Raw genomic sequence first — 23,172 nt, forward strand, 5'->3', positions numbered from 1 at the left:
TTAACCAGGTACGTTTGTTCATGGAGATCTTGTGGCCTGTTATGCTGTTCATGGGGCTGGTGTGGCTACGAAAAGTAAATCCACTTTATCGCCAACATGAATGTGAGCAAACAGTTCTTCGCTGGAAAATATTAGCACAGCCCGCTGAGACAGAAAAACAATATCCTCTGTATCTAGTGCAATTCATAAATGTTCTCATCCGCCTCAGGTCATTTCCCCAATAAAGCCATGCCCTCTGCTGGGGTCCTGCCATGGATCCAAGGAATCTTCTGTAATGCCAACAACCCTTGTTTTCAATACCCCACCCGTGGTGAATCTCCTGGCCTGGTGTCCAACTACAACAACTCCATGTAAGCATCAACTGTATAGGCTGGCAGTGGGAAGAGTTTTGGATTCGTATTAAGTGTCTGATCTAAGATCAACAGGCAAAATTATTAAGTCGAGTGAAAGAGATGAATCTAGGTATTTAGCCTTAATAATAATTGTTAATATTATGGCCTTCCTCCTCAGATTGGCTCGGTTCTATTCGGATGCTGAAGAGCTTCTTTTTACGGACCCAGAGTTTTTGCAGCTTGGTCGCCTATGGAGGGAGCTCAATGCTATGAGCAACTTCATGGACACGCTACGTATTCATCCTGAAAAAGTCTCAGGTCAGTGCTCTGGGCTTTCATCAACATCCAGCAGAAGCCTTTAGAAGTAAATCCACGGTCAGAAAGGTTCATTTATAAAGTTCTTTCATTAAAGCAGTGGAATAAAAGCTTTTTTCTGAATTACCCAACAATGGTTTAAAATCAGTAGTTTATTGAAATCTTTATATACTCCATGAATACAATCAATATCAAATCAGTCGTGCCTCTTGCAGATCATACAACACGGGTGTCGTTTACTTCAGACGCTTTTGCCTTTTTTAGAGGTATTGTGACTCATAAGATGTTGATCTTTTAAAAGTTGAACACGTCGCCTGGTAATCGCAGTTTACATCACACCTCACATTCTTTCCCATCAGTCTGTCTGTGGTGTCTGCGTGGAGTAACACGATTACATCACAACGGTTTAAGACCGGCTCGCAAAGTAAGCTGCTTACTTTTGCTGCTAGCACGCTGCTTATTTGGTGGGAAAGCAATTCATATACCACCCATCACACTCCCAGAAACACTCATCCCATCTCAAGGGCCTGCATGCAGACTGCGCTCTGTTCATATATACGTGTGCACTGTACATATGCCATGCTTCCCTACTGGCAAAATAAACCTTTATGATGGGAGTGGAATGGAGCTGAGTGCATTCCAGGCTTTGAATGATTATGTCTGGCTGCTCTCTGTGCTGCCACTTTCATGCAGAAATATGTAGATGGACTAACAGAGCTAACAGAGATCCACATCCACATTCCACTCGTGTTCCCATGAGCCCCGGGAAGGAAAACGAAATCATGTTGAGAATAAAGTTATATAAATGACGACTGTGACTCATGGATATTAAACAGGAAAATCGTCCGACCTCTTTTTCACACATCTGGCATTATTAGCAAGCAGAATCATGATCCACGTGCACTGTTGTGCCAAACATATTTGCTTTGCATTTTACATTGTGAGCCACGCGCAGCTCATTTTGATGTTAAGTGGGCTGGATGAGTAAAACTCGCCTTTGTGTAAGTGTAAAGATTCATTCAAAGATTCAATTTCTAAGATGTCTTAATATAAGAAAAATCAGTGCAGTTTCAACAGTACAGACTTTCTACACAACAAGGAAATGTTGCTGTAGAATTATTCCTTAGACCCTTCTGTAACTATGAAAAAGAAAGTTTTTATCAATTGAAAGAAAATATCCTGGTTTTTTTGTCTTTTACTGCTCAGATAACTTTTCTGTCATTTAGTTGTTTTTCATCTGCTACTTAATTACTTAATGTTGGGGGGTCTTTATCAACAGGAAATGCTATAAAATCTATGAAAATATAGCTAAAACTCCAAGATTTAACCTCTCATTTACTTTTTCCAAAGCCATTGGAGTCTTTGCCGAGCTGATTCTGGCTCCCATGCCTTATGTTTGACAACCCTGCTCAATTGGCTTCTCTTATTATTCTTTTTCATGTTTGATTTCATTTTACGTATTTGTTATTCACATTAGTATATGTGCATTTTAGGAATTCCAGAGTTCACAGGCAGGGAGTGGCAGAAGTGATCAGGAACGAAAAAAAAGAGACAGAGGAGGAGAAAAGAAAAAGGGGAAAAATAAGGAAATATTTGAGATTAAACCTCTTGGCTAAAACATATTTAGAATTGTCTTGATACAGCATTCACTGCTAGTATTTTTCTTTAATGACATCAATAACACACACACACACACACACACACACACACACACACACACACACACACACACACACACACACACACACACACACACACGTTTCAGCTTTGTTTGTTTAATTTGTGTTTATCTCAATCCATGTTCATCAGGGGCACAGCCTGGATAAAAGCCAAAACAGCACTTTGCCTGGCAATGCAGCCTTCATTCATGCACAGACAGGCTACTGGAAATTGTGTCATTTAATGAAACACATTTGTCACAACTTGCCCAATATGTGTTACTATGAAACTAAGCTTTTTCCAACTTGTCCAGTTTATCCAGTTCCATATCAAACAGCGAACAGTTATCTATCTAGCCATGACAGTCATTCACCGTGAAAGGTTAAAGACAGTTAAAGACATGAAACCGTTCTTATGATTTTTCCATTACACCGACTGCCTCTGTTTGTCTACAGGTCGAGGGGTAAAAGTGGAGACTATCCTGAAGGATGACGAGACTCTGACGTCATTCCTCCTCAGAGACATTCCTCTGACCGAGTCTGTAGTGTATCATCTAGTTAATGCCCAAATCAGGCCTGAACAGGTACGCGGGTGCTCACACACATGCATAAACACACGCACACAGCCAAGGGTACACAGTGTGACATTTTACCATTAAGAAGTCAAGACACTGATATTGCTTCATACCACCAAGGCAAGGATTCTGGTGGAGTACAGTATGGAACACAAATGGTAATATGACACAGTAAAGGAAGAAAAACAAGGGAAATATACAGGCGATCAGTGGTCATGACAACTGCAAATTAACCATCATGAAACTGACCACGGCCCATTGTTAGTCAGTAGTTACCAGTTTCAGTCATCATGCAAATGTACTGTTTATAAAGCTGGGGAAAGATGCCACTTGGATGTCCAGATGAACAGGACTTGGTTACCTGGGTGATTAAGCATGCATCACGACAATATACAGATGTTTAATTCAAGACATAGAATAAAAGCTAACAGACAAAAGACGTCACGGCGCAGTGACATACACATCAGATTGCTTCTGTTTTTGCTGATGTCATCTGAATCCGCATAAATCTGCTTTTTTCCAGTTTGCTTTTGGAGTCCCGGACTTGCATTTAAAAGACATTGCGTGCAGCCTCAACTTGCTCGAGCGATTCCTCATTTTCCCCAGCCGTCGAGGACTCTACGCAGTTCGCAACGCCATGTGCATCCTCACTCCACAGCGACTACAGATCATTGAGGACAAATTCTACGCCAATGTCGACTTTTTCAAACTTTTCCGGCTGGTGAGTGTTGGTTTTGTTCTTGATTTTAGAGAGCTGACATGGAAATCACCAAGGATCACTGGCTTACCTTTTAAAAAATAGTTGCACAATTTAAATTTCATTCTGGCTCAGTTAAACTGGGAGCACTCAGTCTGCAATTACATCTTTATACCCTTGACTAAACTATCTATTGTGCACTGAATGGATACACTTAATACCACAATTTGGCAGTGATCTGGTTGGTTCATGAATAGGCCGTATAGAGCTGTATTTGGATACATCCAGTTTGGGATCTTGCCATGTTTAAAAATTCATTTGGATCTTCATTGGGTAAGTCAGCCATGTGCTGGCTAAGCGACTTGAGGTCAAGCTGGCAAAGGGCAGTGTAGGATTTGCCAGGATATGATTTCAAAAACAGTTATCAAACAGTATCATAAACTGCTGTGTTTCTAATTCTTACATACATGTAGTTGGCAACCAACAAAAACACACTTGAGTAAAATATGAAGTAAATGAAGTAATCAAGTAACATGACTAGATTGTACCACGAGTTTCTAGTATATTGTAAAAACAACAAGAGAAAAACAGTAAGAGGTACCGTCATGTTTACCATGATGCATGATTATCCACCTTCAGCTCAGTATGTCCCATCATGCTTTAGCACGTTTTGTGTTTTAGACTCTGATTGCACTGCATTCATAGTTTGTCCTCCAGATCAAAACCCAACAAGCTGACACACGCCTATTGTCTCCTGACATACCTCCTGTTCAAAGTCAGGAGATGCAAAGGATAAACAGATGTTAGTATTTTTATTAAAGCTATGACTCATGGGGTGGGGCAAAACAAAAATTCTCTGGGAAATGCAAAAAGCAAAGCAAACAAGGCGTCGTTCCCCAGGAATGTACAATGTCAAATACACTACTTTGTGTGGTGAAAGATGGCTTTAATTTTTCCTTATGTATTTGATGAGCTGTAATTACCTCATAAAAATGAAGTGTCTATCAACATGCTTTAAGTAGGCAGTAGTGATACAAACAGTTTATAAAGGAGCAAGCTTTGGCCAGCGAGACAGACTTAGCCTCTTTCTTTGATTAGCTTAGGTTAGAGACAGTGCTTTCTTTAGAAAGCAATGCAAGTAAGAGTGAGAGTAAACACAAACCATAAAAAAGCAGCTGAAAACAATGGACACCCTCTGCCTTGTATTCATCCAGGTGCAGGAATATGGGACTGGGCCAAGTGATCTTAACTGTATGAACCTGTCTGTCCACTAATTCTTTTAAGCCTCAATCCCTGTGTTCTTGCCACTCTGTCCACTCTTAATACCATTATTTTTAACCGTATCCTCCATTGTTTGTTGTGTAGTTTGACTTCAGGCACAGGAATAGCTTAAAATATTACTGCTCGGCTTTGGAAACGAATTTCACTCAAATCACACATCCTCCCATTTAGTGTCCACATGCACTGAGATAGGAACATATGTCAAAGCGGAAGGATGTTTCCACTGGTGATTCTGTGTCTTGGCCTTCTTCTGCTTCCTGAACCTTTAGCCTATTGTGTTGTGAACTTTCTGGAAGCTCTCTCGGCAAACCAGCAAGATCCTTGGTAGAAGGTAGTACTCAGATGAACATAAGAGAAGGGTTTTACAGATGGTTTTCAAAATTCTGTTTGCATCACATAATATCACCATGTCCTCATAAGACAGTGGCTTTATGGGAAATGTGTTCATTTTGAGAAGTACAATACTGGAAGTTTACAGCTTTTGTATGAATGCAAAAGCAGAAAATGTTCATTCATTTGTATTTCTCATTAGCTTCCTCTTGTACTGGACAATCACTCAAAAGGCATCGACATTCACTTCTGGGTCCGGGTTGTCTCCTCTGCCTCGGACAAACTGAAAGAGGTAAGCCCCGGCTCCAGCAGCTCAATTCAAAAGTTCACCGCCTGCTATTTTTAGTTGTCAGGAAACAGTTGCTTCCTCTGGCTTGGCTTTTTACGCAAACAGACAGTAGGGGGATATTATCTAGTGCGTATAAGGAAGGCTAAATTCAGAACATGGCATTTTAGCCCCCCAAAAACAGCAAAAGCAGATAGATCATCATTATGGGACCGTTCACTGGAAAAACGCCCCCCAAACATAGCAAAAAAGACCTAGGCTGCAAGGACAGGTAAAAGTCTCCAATCGGCATAGATTAAAAAACCCTGGTGATGAATGAATGTGTTAGTGTATGTGTTTCTCTCACTAAAACGTCTATGAACATGATTTTTCACTTATTTTAATTGCTGTCATTGGAAAAACAATTTTTTCACACCTTAGCAGGCCTCAGCTTAGTGCCAAAGAGCCAAATTTATTGTACAAGTGTGACTTAAAGTTAGAATTAGGCGTGCTCACAAACTACCATTTATGTCTGTATGTGGAAATACTGTTTTGTTTGTTGTGGATGTTTCCATGGGACATTCATTGAAACTGACAGTCTGGCATCCTGTTGGCGAGACACTTGTCTCTCTCAGGACTATAGAGAGCGTATGATCCAAGTGGAAAGCATTAAAATAAACTCATTCTTTCTTTTTTAAAATTAGACATTAAATATTTGTCAAAAGTTCCAATAATTGTTGAGTCATGCACCTGCCAGCTGTTATTTAGATATATCATAACTGACTAATGTTGATACGTATGCTAATCATGTGTAAAGGATACGGGATACTTAGTCCTCTGCAGAGGGTAGCTTGATATAACAGAGCCCCCTTTCTCTTTTTATATTTATTGTATGTATTAAGATCTGTAAAAATCTTTTTTTATAATATTGCACATGTCAGTTTTAAGTAATTTAATATCTCAGACACTAAAACGTTTAACAAGTTAATATGGAAGATGTAGAAGACTGCAGCCGGGTTACGCAGAATCTCGAGGATATTTTTAATGCAGTGTTTTAGTGGCTGTGCTGACCCTGTAATAAGAGGATAAAATATATGGACAAAAGTACACATTACACCTACAGGAGCTGCTCAGCCAGGAAGCTGCTGGCACAGTTTTTGTGATGATAGTAGTGCGAGATGAGGTTTGGAACATCTGGCCACTTTTATGCACTTCCATTACTGTTTACAGCTGATCATGGAATATCTAGGAGGGAAGAAGGGCTTTAACAAATGTTTGTAAAGGCAGACTGCATGGCTAGTGCCTGATTGTATACACTCTGGCAATGGAGCTGAAAACACCTGAAGGTGTATACTTTTTCCCATCAGGTGCATACTGTTTACACCTATGACAGAAACTGGATGTGTAAAAAACACATTTACACCAGCCTATTTATAGATTTCTGCTGAACATATCTTTATCATTAGATAACTGCTAGATTATATCTAAAAGTTTTCATCTTCTTTTTTTGTTTGTTGAAGCTTGAATGATTCTTCTTATCTCTCTGCAGTTGTTCCAGAAGAGTAGCTTCAGGGAGCTCATCCAAGTCGTGACTCCTCTCTTCCAGAAAAATCTGTCTTTCAGGGAAGTGATGGCTGCCGCCTCCAGCCTTGTATGCGGGTACACTGAGGGGGCTTTCTCCCGAGTCACCTCCTTTAACTGGTATGAAGACAATAACTACAAAGCCTTCCTGGGTATCGGCACTGGGTGGGCACAGGACCGTTACACATATGATAACAGCACCAGTGAGTACACCATGTGTATGTGTGTATATGTGTGTATGTATGTGTTAGTCCCCGTAGGGAAATTGCTCCTCTGCATTTAACCCATTCACCTATTGAAGCAGTGGGCAGCCACCAATGCAGCGCCCGGGGAGCAGTGTGTAGGGACGGTACCTTGCTCAGGGGTACCTCAGGGTAGCCGTTCAGTAGAGTCGAACCCACAACCTTCCAATCATGAGGCAGCTACTCTACCTATTGAGCTATCCCTGCCCGTATACATATACATCTCTATTACCTTGTATGACAGACCAAACTAAAAGTACTGTTCTTGAGACTGCTGCCGTTCTTTTTTGGAGTAACCTTTAGTTTGCAAACCCTCTAGTTTTGTATAAGAGTTGTGATTTTAACCCACTTTGCTGATTTGCAAATTCTCTTAAAAGCCATATACAAATATGGAAGTTTCTTGGAGAACTGGGCTCAGATCTTCTGTGGATTTAGCACATGGTCTCCCAATACTTTTTTCTCTTCATGCTGTGGAAGGAAGAACTCCAGCAATGTGTTGACCATGATGAGAGGCTTTTTTGTTAGATCATCACCTACTATAAAGTTAATCCAGTTATCCATAATCCAGTTAACTATAAAGTTAAAGCCAGTGTTGCTGGAGTTTTCAGCTGTCAGTCGTGTTCCTGCTTTATGCAGTTTGGAAGTGGAGGAAGTTGCAGCAGCATTTCTTTACTTTCACAGTCTCTGCATGTGGATTGCCCATTGTCAGCTGGATAATGGGCTAAAACAATGGATGGATTGATGCATGGCTGAATGACTGAAAAACTGGCTGCTCTCATCTTTATCAGCAAATTTTAACTTGATCTCCACCCTGCCCAACCTATGCAACACATTTAGATGAGCATAAAAATAATTATGCACTCTGTAATTGGTTTCCAAATAATTCTTTGTGCCATGGCATCTTTGATAGGGTTCTGTTTAAGTGCCTAGCTTGACCTATATTGCAACAGCTTTTACATAACAAATAATCTTTCCCTTCAGCTCCTTTCTGCAATGACCTGATGAAAGAACTGGAGTCCAACCCTGCCACCAGGATTGTGTGGAACTCTGTGAAGCCCATGCTGATGGGACGGATCCTCTATGCCCCTGACTCTCCAGCTGTCAGAAAGATCATACAAAATGTAAGCGGCATTTAGGAGATGACAGGTGGAGCTCATGGTGTCAAACCATGAATAAAAACAGCTTTTAATGTTTTTAATGAGCTCTGACTGGTGATTCTGTGTGTTTTTATTCAGTTTTTATATCCAGCTTTATATCTATTCAAAGTAAAGTATGTTTGGCTAATAAATGCACCTATTTGAGCAGTTCAAAATAATTGCCCAAATAAGTGCTTGGAGGTGTTTTATAGGATGGCTGTTTGGAGGACTTTGGCAGCAACAGTTGAGATATTTTATTATAATTCATCCACATGTGCTTCAGAGATTTCAACTATAGCAGGTATGTTGTATTGATTCACATAACACAGGTGCCATACAGTCAGCAAGTTAAAGCGTAGCTTGATGTATTTAATGCCTGGTAGATTCCAACTCTGATACTAATACGTGAGGGATTTATTGCACATTTTGTACATTTTAACAGTGAATACTCGAAATAACTTGGCAGTTAACAGGACTGAACCAAGTAAAGAGACATAGTTAAAACATCTAAAAAACTGAAAAATGAAAAAAACGTAACATTTCTTGTATCACAGATAACCCCCTTTAGATGATTTGTTTTACTCAGTAACCTCCATGTCTTTGTTTGTCTTTTGGAGCAGCGTCCACTGTAGTGAACAATGCATTTTCCTTCAAAAGGGGATCAGCTTTCATCAAGTCATGTCCAACCTTTTGTGTCTAGATGTAGATACGTGTTGGTCAAAGGCCTTTGAGGGGCGGGGGTGGGTTGGTAGCGGTCATGGATGGTTTGATCGCAATGCAAGAGCACAAGCTGATCGGCTATGGTAAAACCACGGCGCAGTCTAATGGCGCCGTGGCCTTTTTAACTGTTGTGTAAGCAACAAAGTGTCTCCTTAAGGATGTGTGATCGGACACAAAAGAGACACACAAAAACGTGCGTTTCCCCCTTCCCAACCTTTAATGACCTCTTTGTTTTCCTCTTCTCTCAGATTGCGAACTTGATTGGTCTAGGAATGTAATGAGCAAGGGGTTAATCCATTACTTTACAAGACTGAAAACATAGCCTCTATAGGCTCTTTGTTGTCATGCTCTCAGCTCCTGTCATGCATCAGTGTGTTTCATAAGAAAGCGAAGAACCATGCGCTTAAACATATGTTATCACGCTTTATGTGACTGCCCTTGTTTTATGTAAGCCACGTAGGTCTTGTCTGTACTGTATCCTGCTGTTACCGTGCTTATTTTTCATTTGTTACACTGTAAGAATTTATCTTAAAGTGCAAAGTCACATACTTCAGAGCCTTCTTTTTACTGGAAAGCATAGATAGAAGCGTATTTATTCTGTGAGGGCACAATCAACATCCACTTTTATCTTTACAGTGTCTCTTACATTAGATGCATCATATGTGCTGCTGTGTCTGTATAGATATTCATATTCAAAGTTGCACGTCAGCTACTCGAAAGATACTTTGATTGCTTTCTTTGATAAAATTATGGAACTAAGTAATCCCCCCTAGCTCCCTTGTTCTCCCCTTTTGCCTGCTGTTTTCAAACTGCCTCATGGGCTGAGGAAGCACTCACTTGTGGGAACCTGACTGGGATTCACTGGGCAGGCTGAATGCATTCAGCCAGTTGTCACCAACAGCCTCCATTGTCACCCCAGCTCCATTGTCCCCATTGTCACCCAAAATCAGACACACACAAGGGGAAGGCGTTTAATTGGGTGTACTCTTGAGTGCTTTCATCCCCCACTGCACACGGCTGAATGCTGAAGTAGCCAGCCTTGGGTGTGTGCCACACAAAGCACTGTAGCGTACCCATACGCACATTCAGGGTTTTAACGATAAGCGTGTGGTAAATATTTGTTGCACAGTTGCCGGTTATCTATACAGGCCGACAGGAATTCTTTGTGTGAGAATGTGTGTGTTGTCTTTGCTGATCCTGTTTTCACAGGGAGTTTAATGTGGGAATGGTATGTAGCGGGAGATTAGGAGATCTGTGACAGAGTGTGTGTTTGAATGTCTGAATGTTGTGTACACACGTGCAGATTTAATGAATTCTTCTGTATATTGTTTGAACTGTGGTTGTGTTTGTACCTGTTCCTATGTTACTGATTGTTTTTCCATTAAGATATGGGGAACAGTTTGAATAGATTTGCCTCACTTTGGCTAACGCTTTCCAACTACTGACATGCACATTTGCATGTCTCCCGTAGGCTAACACTACCTTTGAGGAGCTGGAGAGGCTGAGGACTATGGGGAAGGCCTGGGAAGAAGTTGCTCCTCAGATCTGGGCTTTCTTCCAAGATGGAGTCCAAGTCAAGATGATCCGGGTAGGGTACTGTGTGAATGAAAAGGTGTCAGTGATTGAGGCTCATTTAACATCAAAAGATAACCACAGAGTAGATTAACAAAATATTAATGTCCTAATAAAGTGACCTGTCTTCAACAATCTAGTACCTATCAGTCTAATAACGTTAGATAACAGTAACATTATTGCATGCTTTGTTCTTGTCTTGGCAGGATTATCGTGTTCCTACTGGTTCTTGCTTCTGTTAGTGGGGAAAAATTAGTTAAGTAAGTGTGATGACCCTTCTTCCTTTCATTTCAGGACACCATCCGTAATCCTTCTGTGATGGATTTCATCGACCGGAGTCTGGAGATGGCGCCTTTCTCCTCCAAACACATCCTCAACTTCCTGCACAGCGGCCCCCCAGAGGAACGCCCAGATGACGTGCCTGATTTTGACTGGCGGGACATCTTCAACCTTACAGACCGGGTGATTCGGATGCTTAACCAGTATGGGGATGTGAGTGGCTGTTGCTTTTTTCTTGGGGAATTTAGCATTTCCTTCCTGCGGTCGCCTCTCCAGTACCAGTCTTCTGTTTTTGTGAAGTGTGCATCAGTGTGTGGAATTATACTGACTTGTCAAAGGGAGCTTGGCGTTTCTAGATGAATCCAAAGTGTCAGAATAATTTTTGCAGAGTTTTTTTTTTTAACCTTTTCACCTGTCTGACTTTGACGGTAAGAGTGCAATTTTCACTTCACCTGAAAAGGTGACAGGCCTTTTCATGACATAATCCAATTATCCACAGGTCCTGTCACCCGCTGATTTCAGTGCCCTGGTTACCTAACCGCTACGTGCTCAATGCAACCCTTGACATGATCTAAACATTTAGATAGTGTCTCTGGGAACTGTAATTTGTCCCCCTGTCCAAAGACATGGAAATCCACCCAGGTGGGCCTGAGCCAGAGCAGCAAACTGGCTGTCAAGTCTCTTTTGTTTACTGCTGATTGAGAGGGAGGGTAAAATAAAAGAAAAGCATCACAGACCATCTCTTGTGAGTGCCCTCCACTATGAGTGGGCCAATGTGTTTGAAACAAAGTTACCCATTTCCCTGTACAGGCTGAGCAGGATGAGAGGCCTATCACACTTGGGGGTGACACCGGGGTATCTGGGGGCATGGTTGGGTAGATCGTTGGTGCTCTGTGTTTTTGTCCAAGTTGAAGCTTACAGCACTTCTGTGTGACAGCGAGAGTGGGAACGATTGAGGCCGATTAGATACAGCTGTCACTCTGTCCACCATCCTTTATAAAGAGGCAACAATGAACGTGAGCTTGATGGCTGGCTGAGTCAGGTTGGTGGCACGCATTCAGATCTCACCACCCAGTTGGGCTGCAGTGTTGTTAGTTGGATGCTTGATTAAATGAAGGGGAGGCCTTTTGGATATGGAGTAGTTTTCAGTACGTGTTCTGGATAATGGGTTTATAAATGCATACTGTAGATGAATATACGTGGATGCATATGTGTGTTTGCACACAAAGAGGTAAATATTTTTGCTGTGGCGGGATCCCTTTTGAAACCAGGCCCTCCCTATTTGCATTCACTTACAGTGAATCGCTGTATCAGACACGGTTTTCAGTGAAGAGACAACCACTGCAATGCCACTGCACGTGTGTGAAGATACACACGTCTTTGTGACTCACTAGCCTCTGTTGTCTTTAACATTCGAGCTATTCTGTTAGGTTTGGTTTGAGTAATGGCAGTATTTGTCTGTCACTATGGAGCAGCCACAAATGAAGTTTTGATATTCATAGTTCTCCAAACTGATTGAATTCAAGACGACTCTGGTAATGTACTTTTCTCTAGCACCACCTGCAGATTAAAATTTTCATTTTTGTAAAGACAGTCATGATTTTCAGTCAATATTTTCCCTTTTGTCTTCTTATAACGTTTACTGAAGACTTTTACACCAGTTAAAAGTTTATCCTGTACGTTTTTATTCATTTGGTAAATGTTCATTTGATTTAACTTGTCGAGGTTCCAAACCTTATTGACCATAAAGACAGGTTAGGATTAAACGCAAAGTGTTTATACACCATTTTGCATTTAATCATCATTATTAATCTCTGGTGGAGGTTTCTTCCTGTTAAAAGGGAGTTTTTCCTTCCCACTGTCGCCAAATGCTTGCTCATAGGGTGTCGTCTGATTGTTGGTATCTTTACCTTTCAATGTAAAGCGCCTTAAGGCAACTGTTCTTGTGATTTGGTGCTACATAAATAAATTTGAACTGAACCGAATTTTTGATAAATGTTCATTGACTCCTCTGGTAAACTCAAGCATTGACGGCACGACCTGTTAGGAAACTTATTTTGAGTTTTTAAATTGATGACTGTTTCTCTTCTGTTCCCTCTCTCGCTCCCAGTGTGTGATTCTGGATAAATTTGTGGCTCTGCCTGATGAGGATACCGTTACGTATCGGGCGTTAGGCATGCTGGAGGACAGAAAGTTCTGGGCAGGCCTCGTCTTTGTAAATATGTACTCCTGGACTACTAATCCCCCGCCTCATGTTAAGTTCAAGATCCGTATGGATATTGATGCAGTGGAACGCACCAATAAGGTCAAAGACAGGTTAGGATGAAATTCTACTTAATTTTTATTTAGTGTCGCACAGTAAACACATAGGAGCTAAATATGCGTGTATTCCTCAGGTACTGGGATCCAGGCCCCAGAGCTGATCCTATGGATGACCTCCGTTACGTTTGGGGTGGCTTCGCTTACCTGCAGGACATAATAGAGCATGCCATCATCAAGACACAGACAGGAAAGGAGCGGCCGCTGGGTGTTTACCTACAGCAGATGCCCTACCCTTGTTACGTGGATGATCTGTTAGTGGAATTATTATAATTAAAGAATGCAAATAATTACATTTAACAGTCATTGCAGATCATAGCTTTTAATTTCAACATATAGCAATAAATTATCTGTCCATGTGTCAAAACTGATCTGTCTTGGCAGGAAAGCTGACAACTTGTGAGATGTATGCAACAATCACTGCACATTTCTCACTTTTGCCCTCTTTGTCTTCCTTTAAAGCTTCATGCTGACTCTCAATCGCTGTTTCCCCATCTTCATGGTTCTGGCCTGGGTCTACTCTGTGTCCATGATTGCAAAGAGCATTGTTCTGGAGAAGGAACTGCGGTTGAAGGAGACCCTTAAGGCCGTAGGGGTCACCAACGGTGTCATTTGGTCCACCTGGTTTATTGACAGCTTTATTGTGATGGGCACTAGCACAGCTCTTCTTACGGCCATCATCATGGTGAGAAAAAAGAGCCTAGCTTTTTCTAGGAGCTCCTTTTGTGTCTGGGCTTTTATTCAACTCATCCAAGCAAATCTGATTACCAACACCTCTCTCCTTATTTGCATGAAGTTACAATTTAACCATTTAGTTTTGCATCACACGTACGGCCTCTGGCATTTTACCAGAGGCAGTACGTGTGATTAAGTCATTGCATCTGTTATATAACGCACCAGTAAATCATGACTTACACTGTGAATCATTACAAGTGTTTTACCTTGAAATAATAAATGGATAATAGTTTCTCACTGACCCCATAAATCATTAATGAAATAACTGTGAATACTGTGATATCATGGGAATTATGTCAGTGTCTTTGCAGTAATGTGCCGGTGAATAATTAACACTTCTAAGCCACAACTTCTCTCATGTAGACAGCAAGTTACTCAGCAGGCACATTATTGTAAAATGGGCTGTTGGGACATCTAGTGGGAGTATTGTGTAAAAAAACAAAAAATAAATATTAAAACTTCCAAATTATGTGTGAAAATTCACAAGTATTTCTTGTTTTTGTGGTGATTATTTACTAGCTCTTCTTATCTTATATTCTCAAAATTTTCAAAAGCTTCATAATGACTTAAAACCCAGTAAATTTGGTTTGGGGGAAATAAATGAGTCTTTCACTTACCCAAGCCATCAAATATTTATTTTAAAGACCATTTTTCTTCCAGTGTACAAGCACACTGAGCAGCTAAACATCACCCATGCACTTTTTTGCCTTAACTACAGGGAGGCAGGGTGTTGAACTACAGCAACCCGGTCATCCTCTTCCTGTTTCTGCTCACCTTCACCACGGCCACCATCATGCAGTGCTTCCTTCTCAGCGTCTTCTTCAACCAGGCAAACTTGGCAGCTGCTTGCTGTGGTATCATCTACTTCACCCTTTACCTTCCGCACATTTTCTGCTTCGCCTGGCAAGACCGCATCACCAAAGACATGAAGCTCCTGGTGGTGGGTGTCTCAAGTTGAAAGCATGCTTACTAATGATGACTGTTGTTTAGTTTTAGTTATAGAACAGGATTAGCTTATTCGAATCATTAATACTTACACACAGTATGTGTACCAACCACAGCTACTTCTGTTTCCTTACTTTTAACCCTGATGCAGACTTAGGAACAGACAATAGGAATAACACATGAGACTACAGATGGTTGAAAGACTTGCTTTAAATGTCAAGCAAAGATAATCTTAGCACTGATTCCTTTCTCAGAGTCTACTATCTCAAGTGGCATTTGGGTTTGGGACAGAGTATTTGTCAAGGTATGAGGAGCAGGGTCTGGGTCTTCAGTGGGATAACATCCAGACAAGCCCCCTGGAGGGGGATGAGTTCTCCTTCCTCACTTCCATCTGCATGATGGGCTTGGACACAGTCCTGTATGGGGTTCTGGCGTGGTACCTGGACAATGTATTCCCTGGTTAGTGTGTAGGAGAATATTGAAGGGTCTTATTACAGCTATTTCATTATAAATAATTGTGTTCATTTATTTAATACGATTTATTTTCATCATAGGACAGTATGGAATTGGCCGTCCATTTTACTTTCCCTTTCTGCCCTGTTATTGGCTCAACACTGTGGCTCCAGCTTCAGGTACGTTTGCTATTATACATTTCCGGATGCTTTTTCGTGGGAGGGTTAAGTTGTTTGAGAGTGGATATTGCAGACAGATAAGAAACAGTCATAAATCTAATATATTGTTTTTGTCATCTAGCAACAAACTAATTTAAATCTCATTTCCCAAAGGCAACACCAGAATGGAGTTGGATAAAAAAGGCTTTGATAATCTTGCAAACAAAGAGCAAGGAGAGCAAACAAAAGAAGAAGATGGAATCCATGATCAGGAGAATAGCCCAGAGAAAACCAAGGGTAAAGAGGATCCACCTTCCTGTGAGCATCACGACCAGCGTGAGAGGCTGGGGAAGGAGAACAAGCCCGAGAAGAACCAGGAGAAAGACGGTATAACGGATGGAGCAGCTTTACCACAGTGTATAAAAATACAACACGCTTCTACATTTAACTGTCTGCTACTTTCTCAATTTAAAGAACACATCTTACTATAATGATCGTAGCATACAGTATGTATACAAGTCTGTTCCCTCTAAACACATGAATCAATCTGAATGAAACGCACTTTATAACCTACAAAGGGTATCAGGATGATCAAAATCTGCTGTATGTTTGTTGTTTACATTGCAGGTGTGTTTTTCACTTCCAAGAAAACATAATTTATTCAACACCATTCACAAGGCTACTGAACACTATCCTGTTACGCTAGTATTAATCCAGTACCATCTTTAGTGTCACTATTATTCATATTGATATGGTTTTTATCACTGTAGACGGTGATATGATACATGATAATAACTTGATAAATCAACATACATGTCTGTGTTTTCATACATGAGTGAACTAGCTTCCTCCCATATGGTGCATTTTCGCCAGTACAGTTAATTATGTATTTTATGACTTGGACTTATGTAATGTTTCTCCAGGCAAACAGCTGATTTCAGTGCAGGATTAGGGCTCTCTTTCATTGCATTCACTTTGCCCCTCATTTTCCATTTATCACTGTCAACATTACCTGTGTGGGAACTCAGTGTCCTTGTATGTGTTTGCACTTGCTGACATTTGTGAACGTACACAGCTAACCCTTCAGGTTTATGCTTAGTTAATAAGTGATGGAAACGTTTCCTTTGCACTGTATGGCATTCCAGTTGGCTGAGCTCATATGTTCCTTCCTGCTTTCATTTGGGAAATATTACATTTTTTAAAATTGACTGAAAAACATATATTCTGTCACTCTGTTTTGTGGAATTCAGTAGTTTTCATTTGTCTTGCATTATTAACTCCATATCCAGACAAATGAAAGAGATGAAATGTGTCTTTGGTGTCCACAGAGCAGCCTTACTTCGAGGCAGAGCCAGATGATCTAGTAAAGGGTGTCTGCATCAAGGACCTGGTCAAGATGTTCGGTAGTTGCTTCAGACCGGCTGTGGATGGCCTCTCCATCAGTTTCTATGAGAGCCAGATTACTGCCCTTCTGGGGCACAATGGAGCTGGAAAGACCACCACTATGTATGCCAAACAGTACATAGATGCCCGTCGATGTATATCTATAGTCTAAAGAAAATATACTAATATCTGTTTTCTTCTCTCCTGTCTCTCCTAGGTCTGTCTTGACTGGTATGTATCCTCCCACCTCAGGGACAGCCACCATTTATGGGAAAGACATCCGCACAGATATGGACACTATCCGACAGTCTCTGGGAATGTGTCCTCAACACAATGTCCTTTTTCAGTAGTATGTACTTCCTCACATATTAATAACAGAAGTAGTTTTTGGACATGTTACATGAGCAAACAGATATAAAGATAGCACCGTACTGTATAGCTGGATCACTGTTTCCTTGTCTTTCTCTTGCTCTTTATCAGTATGACTGTGGCAGAGCACATCCTGTTCTACTCTCTGCTGAAAGGCCGTCCAATAGCAGAGGCTGAGGAGGAGGTGGAGAACATGCTGGAGGATCTGGGTCTTCCTCACAAGAGAGATGTACTGACCCAGAACCTTTCAGGTGGTTTGGAAGCAGATGCACACATAGATCTATCAAAGCTCACTGTAATGCAGACTACACACACGCACGCACACGCACGCACGCACGCACACGCACACGCACACACACACACACACACACACACAATAATGTACTCCCCATCAATAAATGATGGTGTTCTGTTCAAGGGGGCATGCAGAGGAAGCTGTCTGTTGCTCTGGCTTTTGTTGGCGGGGCCAAGGTGGTGATCCTGGACGAGCCCACATCTGGGGTGGATCCCTACTCCAGACGTTCTATCTGGGACCTGCTGCTCAAATACCGTGCAGGTAACACTGATCGACACTGATTTTTGACGAGTATTGGTATAAATATTTTAAAAACCTTATCGGTTTTTAAAATATTTATACCAATGTGTTGTATTTGCGATTGTTGATTGTACTAAGAAAACATTATTATGTGTTACACGAAAATATTCTGAGTACAAGAGTGCTCATACAGAGAATTAATTACCCAACCCGACTATTCACATTAGAAGAAATCTAAAATGAAAATCATTAAACACACTTAGCTCGACCTGTTACACAACATGGCCTGTAGAGGTTAGACGATGAATAAATCTGACTGGTTTGTCCAGACGGCCAGCAAATAATTAAGCTTAGATCCTGCACAAATCATTATAGCAACTAAACCACTACCAACAGCACGTATTACACTTTTCTGGCATACCTCATATCACCATCATAAACTTTAACCTTGCTGAACTAAAACTTTAAAGTGAAATATATAATAAATGATATATTTTCTATGACAACTGACAGATGCCTCCAGTATAACGTGGATGACTGTGTTTAATATATTCTTAGGCGGGAAGGATTTATGACACCACAATCAGACCAGCTCCACTGAAATCGCCATAATAAAAACGAGTTATTACTCAGCTTTGAAAAGCTTTTCTTAAATCAAATGCATATTTCCATTATTCAGCCTCTCTTTATTAAATTCACTCTCGCTCTGCTGTTTGCAGGGCGCACAGTGATCATGTCCACCCATCACATGGACGAGGCTGACTTGCTGAGCGACCGAGTGGCTATCATTTCTCAGGGTCGCCTCTACTGCTGCGGTTCCCCAATCTTCTTAAAGAACTGTTTTGGTGCTGGCTTCTACCTCACTCTTGTACGCCGCATGAAGCACGACACTCTCAAGGTGGGAACTAAGGAAGAGGGAACCTGTTGTATATTTGTGCATTATCCTCTTTAAAGTTATAAATGTTGTAGTTTTGCAAATTAAAGTAAACCTGGTTTAAAGTTAAGTTCCTTCCTCCTTATAACATTTGTAAAACCCCCAACATTATTTCTTATTTTTCTGATGGTATATTTAACACTGCGACACAGCGATTTCTCATTAATATCTTGTTACGGTGTCCTTCAGCCTAGCTGTGACTGCACAGAGGATTGCTCGTGTGTGTGCTCGAAATGTTCGACATTTAAAGCGAACCAGGAGGAAAGTCACACCCCTGACAGACAGATGGATGGTAAGTCACATTTAGAAAACTTACCGTGGGAAAAGCTGGCCATTAATTCATTATATTATTAGTATATAATCACTTTGTTATGACGACACTATTGTCATTTTCGTTGAACCTGTTTTTAGGCTATTAATCTAATTATTAAGACTATAGGGCACACTCCCTTTGTCATGTTGATGAATAATACCTTTACAATGGATTGCAGTCACTCTGGTTACTGTATCTGCTGACAACACACCTAGAAACACCTTATATTCACTGTGAAATACTGTGACCTATAAAATTAAAATCATTATCATTAGTTAGTGTGAAAAATAAGTGCACTGAGTAACAGATTAAATGCAAAGAATAATGTGTAAAAGGCTGATTTAAGGCAAAATATATTTCTTATCTTATCTTCTTATCTGCAGGTAACATGGAAAGCATCACAGCCTTGGTCCATCATCATGTGCCCCAGGCCCGCCTGATCGAGGCTATTGGCCAGGAGCTCACCTTTCTTCTGCCCAATCGTAACTTCCAGCCCAGGGCTTATGCTAGCCTCTTCAGGGAGTTGGAGGAAACTCTCTTGGACATCGGCCTCAGCAGCTTTGGTGTGTCTGACACGTCGCTGGAGGAGGTGTGTGGAAAAAAATAACCCTGAAAGTAAAAGCAGTAGTTTCATGCAGTTACAATAATAGGAATAATATCAATAGTCATTTACATTTGCAAATTAACATTGTGAGTCCATAACTAAAACTAGAAATAAAGAAGCAAAAAAATAATTATTATATCTTTAAAAACCGTCAATCTGTCACTGCCTGGCTGTCTCTGTAAAAAGATACATTTTATATGTTTTTTTCATTAAACTTTCTTCGTCTTATGTCCTGAAATTAAAACGGATATATATTTTTTTGCAGATCTTTCTGAAGGTCACTGCAGATGGGAATGCAACCAAGAGGAAATGTTTTCAAGGTAAAGCATGAACAAACTGTAGAAAGAGCTCAATCTAGGGCAGAATTTTCTTTTCACCACTTCTTTTCTTCCTGTTGATTTATCAAAGCCTGATTGGAGCCTGACAGTTCTGATTGTTTTCTCAGTCCACCCGTGTCCACCTATAATCATGTTTTATGTCCTTCATATCCATTCTTTAACTCTCTCAGACAACAAATCATGGCAACAGATTTCTCGAGCTAGTCTCTGTGGATTCAACAGAGTCGCTGTTGATATGGAACCGCTAAAAGGTGACAGCGTCTTTAAGCTCACAGCTCTGGCCAGTAGCTGCTGTTGTGAGGAAAACAACAGTTATTGTGAAGGTTACACTAAAAAGGAAATAACATAAAGAGATTTCTGCATGGTAAAAATGAAAGTACTTACTAACAGCTAGTTAGCCTAGCATATATAAAAAACATGAAAAAGCTGACAAAACATTTGTAATAAAGTTTTCAAAAGCTTAGAAACATTTTATACACAAAGGAAGTGGCCATTAATTACTCTGGTACATAATGGCTCCATTAGTAGATTTGAAAAGGCTAACATACAAAGCCATGCTAGCTGTTTTCTTCTGCTTGTAGCATTTGTTTTCAGCTAACTAGAACCTCACCAGGCCAGAAAACCCTATCAGTCACTGATGAAACTCTAACATTTAAGATTATAAGATTATAAGATGCTCTTTTAATCTCGTTTTATGTATTTGTTTCTACTACTTATTTTGGCAAAGGTTATTCCTGGCAACAGTGTAATGCAGAGAGCTTCAGCTTTGCTATTAGGCCAGCCAAAGTCAGGCTACTGAGCACTGCTGGCAAATGCTTTTCGGTCACAGTGAAGACTAAAGATGCTTGGCTAGCTCACTGGCGGCTGTAATTTAGCATTGAGATCTCTGGTGGAAGTCATTTTAATTTAAGCTTTTATTTCAGAGTCCAATGGCCAGAGTACATGTGACACATCAGAAGGCAGTGCAGGCAGAGGATCCTACCAGGTCAGAGGCCTCTGTCTGACCACCAAACAATTCTTTGCTCTGGTAATCAAGAGGTTGCATCATGCCACACGCTCTTACAAAGATTTCATTGCCCAGGTAACCTTCTTATTTTATGATATCTTAATAAAAGACATTGTCATTATCATTATTCTTTTAAGAACTACCATTGCCTGGACGGCTGTGGAAACAAACAAAGTGCACTATGTGTTTCAGCTGTGTAAGATTGGTTTTTGTTTTTCTGGTTTTGGTAGATTGTCCTGCCTGCCAGTTTTGTTTTCCTGGCACTGACATTCACTCTGATCGTTCCACCTTTTGGAGAGTATCCGAGCCTGACCCTCAGCCCATGGATGTATGGACAACAATACACCTTCTTCAGGTATGCACTAGGCCATCATGAAAGGTTTAGCTGTTACGAGAAGATGTACCTGTTCAGTTGGGTTGATCAGTCTGGCTCAAATAAAACATCTTTTAACAAATGTTTGTGTAAAATGTGTAAATGGACAGAATTTTCATATTTTTGCTATTTTGTATTCATTACACTTTACCCAATGTAGTAATGAGCGCCCTCCAGATGCTCAGATGAGGTACTTCGGCGAGGTGTTGTTGGAAAAGCCCGGCTTTGGGACTCGGTGCATGGCGGATGAACCGCTGGAGTAAGTCAACTTAACAGAACTAGCGGTTCTTGCACTGTCTTGTGTGTTTTTTGTTTAACATTAGTTCCTTTCCTCCATTGGAAGAGATTTCCCATGTAACAACATCACCACAGAATGGGAGATGCCTTTGGTCAACCCTGCTCTCATAGAAATGCTGGCTGGCACAGAGTGGAGCTCCCTGAGACCGTCTCCACAATGCAAGTGCAGCACACCTACAAAACTTACCATGCTTCCTGTGTGTCCTGATGGAGCTGGAGGGCTGCCACCTCCACAGGTAGGTTATGTAACTGATACTGAACATGACCACATTATGTGCATGCAATTATATAAGTACAACGCTAAGATCCATAAGTGGAATTACATCTGCATTCGATCCACTGCTGCTGATAAGTGTTAACAGAGAAATCCTGTTCCTATTCCTCAGAGGATCCAGTCAACAGGAGATGTCCTCATGGACCTAACAGGCAGGAATATTTCAGACTACCTGGTGAAAACCTACCCCGGAATCATCAGAACCAGGTGTTTTGGACAAGTTCTTGCCAGTTGTTTTAATATACTCCAGGGTGAAAACAATATCTAATTACTGCATCTGATTTTTTTTCAGCTTGAAAAGCAAATACTGGGTGAATGAACAAAGGTAATTTAAATTTGAATCAAACTAATTTATTGGAAAATCCATTTCAGTCCAAATAGTGGAAATGTCTGACATGGTTGAAGTGCACCTCATAGACGTTGTGTTATGTGCAGTGGTATGGTTCTTCCTCTAGTGGTTGAAATAAGGTAATAATTTAAGTATGAAAGCAGGCAGATTACTGAAAGGCTCTGTCAAAGGGATTTTCTGTGTGGCATCCAGGTACGGGGGTATATCAGTGGGAGCACAGCTCCCTGTTTTAGGGGTGGAGCCAAAGACCATCCAGGACGTAGCAGGTCAGCTGGGACGACTGCTCAATGTAACAGGGGTAAGCCTTTGAAGCCAAATACTATGTTTTTTTTCTGTGGAGGGTCTGAGTCATTGTCGCTGTATCTCTGTTTCTGCATGTTTATCACTTTGTTCCTTTGTGATTATTTTTTAAGCCTCAAATTTGTGCTTGCAGGGAAAATACTCGAAACAAACGCTAGAGGATATAGGGACATTCTTTAGGTACATGGAGACTGAAAACAATGTCAAGGTCAGTTAATTAAATGAAAGCTTCGTCTCTAAAATTAACTTGCCTACACAATATGAAAGATCATGCTGTAGTTTGATATTAGGAATCAGCAGCAGCATCTATTCCTTTTTGCAGGTGTGGTATAACAATAAGGGCTGGCATGCCATGGTATCTTTTATGAACGTGGCCAACAATGCAATCCTCCGTGCAAACCTGCCCAGAGAAGCTAACCTTGCTGAATATGGAATCACTGCCATCAACCATCCTCTTAACCTCACCAAAGAACAGCTCTCTGAGATCACTGTGTGAGTCAACCT

At 40.9% G+C, this 23,172-nt stretch overlaps 1 protein-coding gene across 3 annotated transcripts in view; it reads left to right on the forward strand.

Moving 5' to 3' along the window:
- Positions 1–23,172, forward strand: part of abca4a (ATP-binding cassette, sub-family A (ABC1), member 4a) — a 32,411-nt gene that overhangs the window by 978 nt on the left and 8,261 nt on the right. For 2 of the 3 annotated variants that reach the window (XM_005744877.2, XM_013913783.1), the window contains exons 3-37: positions 9–102; positions 209–350; positions 511–650; positions 2,762–2,889; positions 3,404–3,601; positions 5,391–5,480; positions 7,003–7,237; positions 8,258–8,397; positions 10,604–10,720; positions 10,999–11,196; positions 13,094–13,299; positions 13,380–13,556; positions 13,765–13,987; positions 14,756–14,977; positions 15,237–15,441; positions 15,537–15,614; positions 15,768–15,980; positions 16,922–17,099; positions 17,194–17,325; positions 17,457–17,596; positions 17,764–17,901; positions 18,600–18,778; positions 19,004–19,106; positions 19,511–19,716; positions 19,997–20,051; positions 20,240–20,320; positions 20,993–21,150; positions 21,306–21,430; positions 21,609–21,707; positions 21,792–21,981; positions 22,132–22,226; positions 22,312–22,344; positions 22,561–22,666; positions 22,802–22,876; positions 22,991–23,160. In XM_005744877.2, coding sequence (XP_005744934.1) covers positions 9–102; positions 209–350; positions 511–650; positions 2,762–2,889; positions 3,404–3,601; positions 5,391–5,480; positions 7,003–7,237; positions 8,258–8,397; positions 10,604–10,720; positions 10,999–11,196; positions 13,094–13,299; positions 13,380–13,556; positions 13,765–13,987; positions 14,756–14,977; positions 15,237–15,441; positions 15,537–15,614; positions 15,768–15,980; positions 16,922–17,099; positions 17,194–17,325; positions 17,457–17,596; positions 17,764–17,901; positions 18,600–18,778; positions 19,004–19,106; positions 19,511–19,716; positions 19,997–20,051; positions 20,240–20,320; positions 20,993–21,150; positions 21,306–21,430; positions 21,609–21,707; positions 21,792–21,981; positions 22,132–22,226; positions 22,312–22,344; positions 22,561–22,666; positions 22,802–22,876; positions 22,991–23,160 — 5,069 coding nt within the window. The remainder of the gene's footprint in view (positions 1–8; positions 103–208; positions 351–510; positions 651–2,761; positions 2,890–3,403; positions 3,602–5,390; positions 5,481–7,002; positions 7,238–8,257; positions 8,398–10,603; positions 10,721–10,998; positions 11,197–13,093; positions 13,300–13,379; positions 13,557–13,764; positions 13,988–14,755; positions 14,978–15,236; positions 15,442–15,536; positions 15,615–15,767; positions 15,981–16,921; positions 17,100–17,193; positions 17,326–17,456; positions 17,597–17,763; positions 17,902–18,599; positions 18,779–19,003; positions 19,107–19,510; positions 19,717–19,996; positions 20,052–20,239; positions 20,321–20,992; positions 21,151–21,305; positions 21,431–21,608; positions 21,708–21,791; positions 21,982–22,131; positions 22,227–22,311; positions 22,345–22,560; positions 22,667–22,801; positions 22,877–22,990; positions 23,161–23,172) is intronic. The other variant, XM_005744878.2, reaches the window with a different exon arrangement.

Source organism: Pundamilia nyererei, unplaced genomic scaffold (genome assembly GCF_000239375.1).
Source record: "Pundamilia nyererei isolate P.nyererei 1_Seehausen unplaced genomic scaffold, PunNye1.0 scaffold00150, whole genome shotgun sequence".
NCBI classification, from domain to species: Eukaryota; Metazoa; Chordata; class Actinopteri; order Cichliformes; family Cichlidae; genus Pundamilia; species Pundamilia nyererei.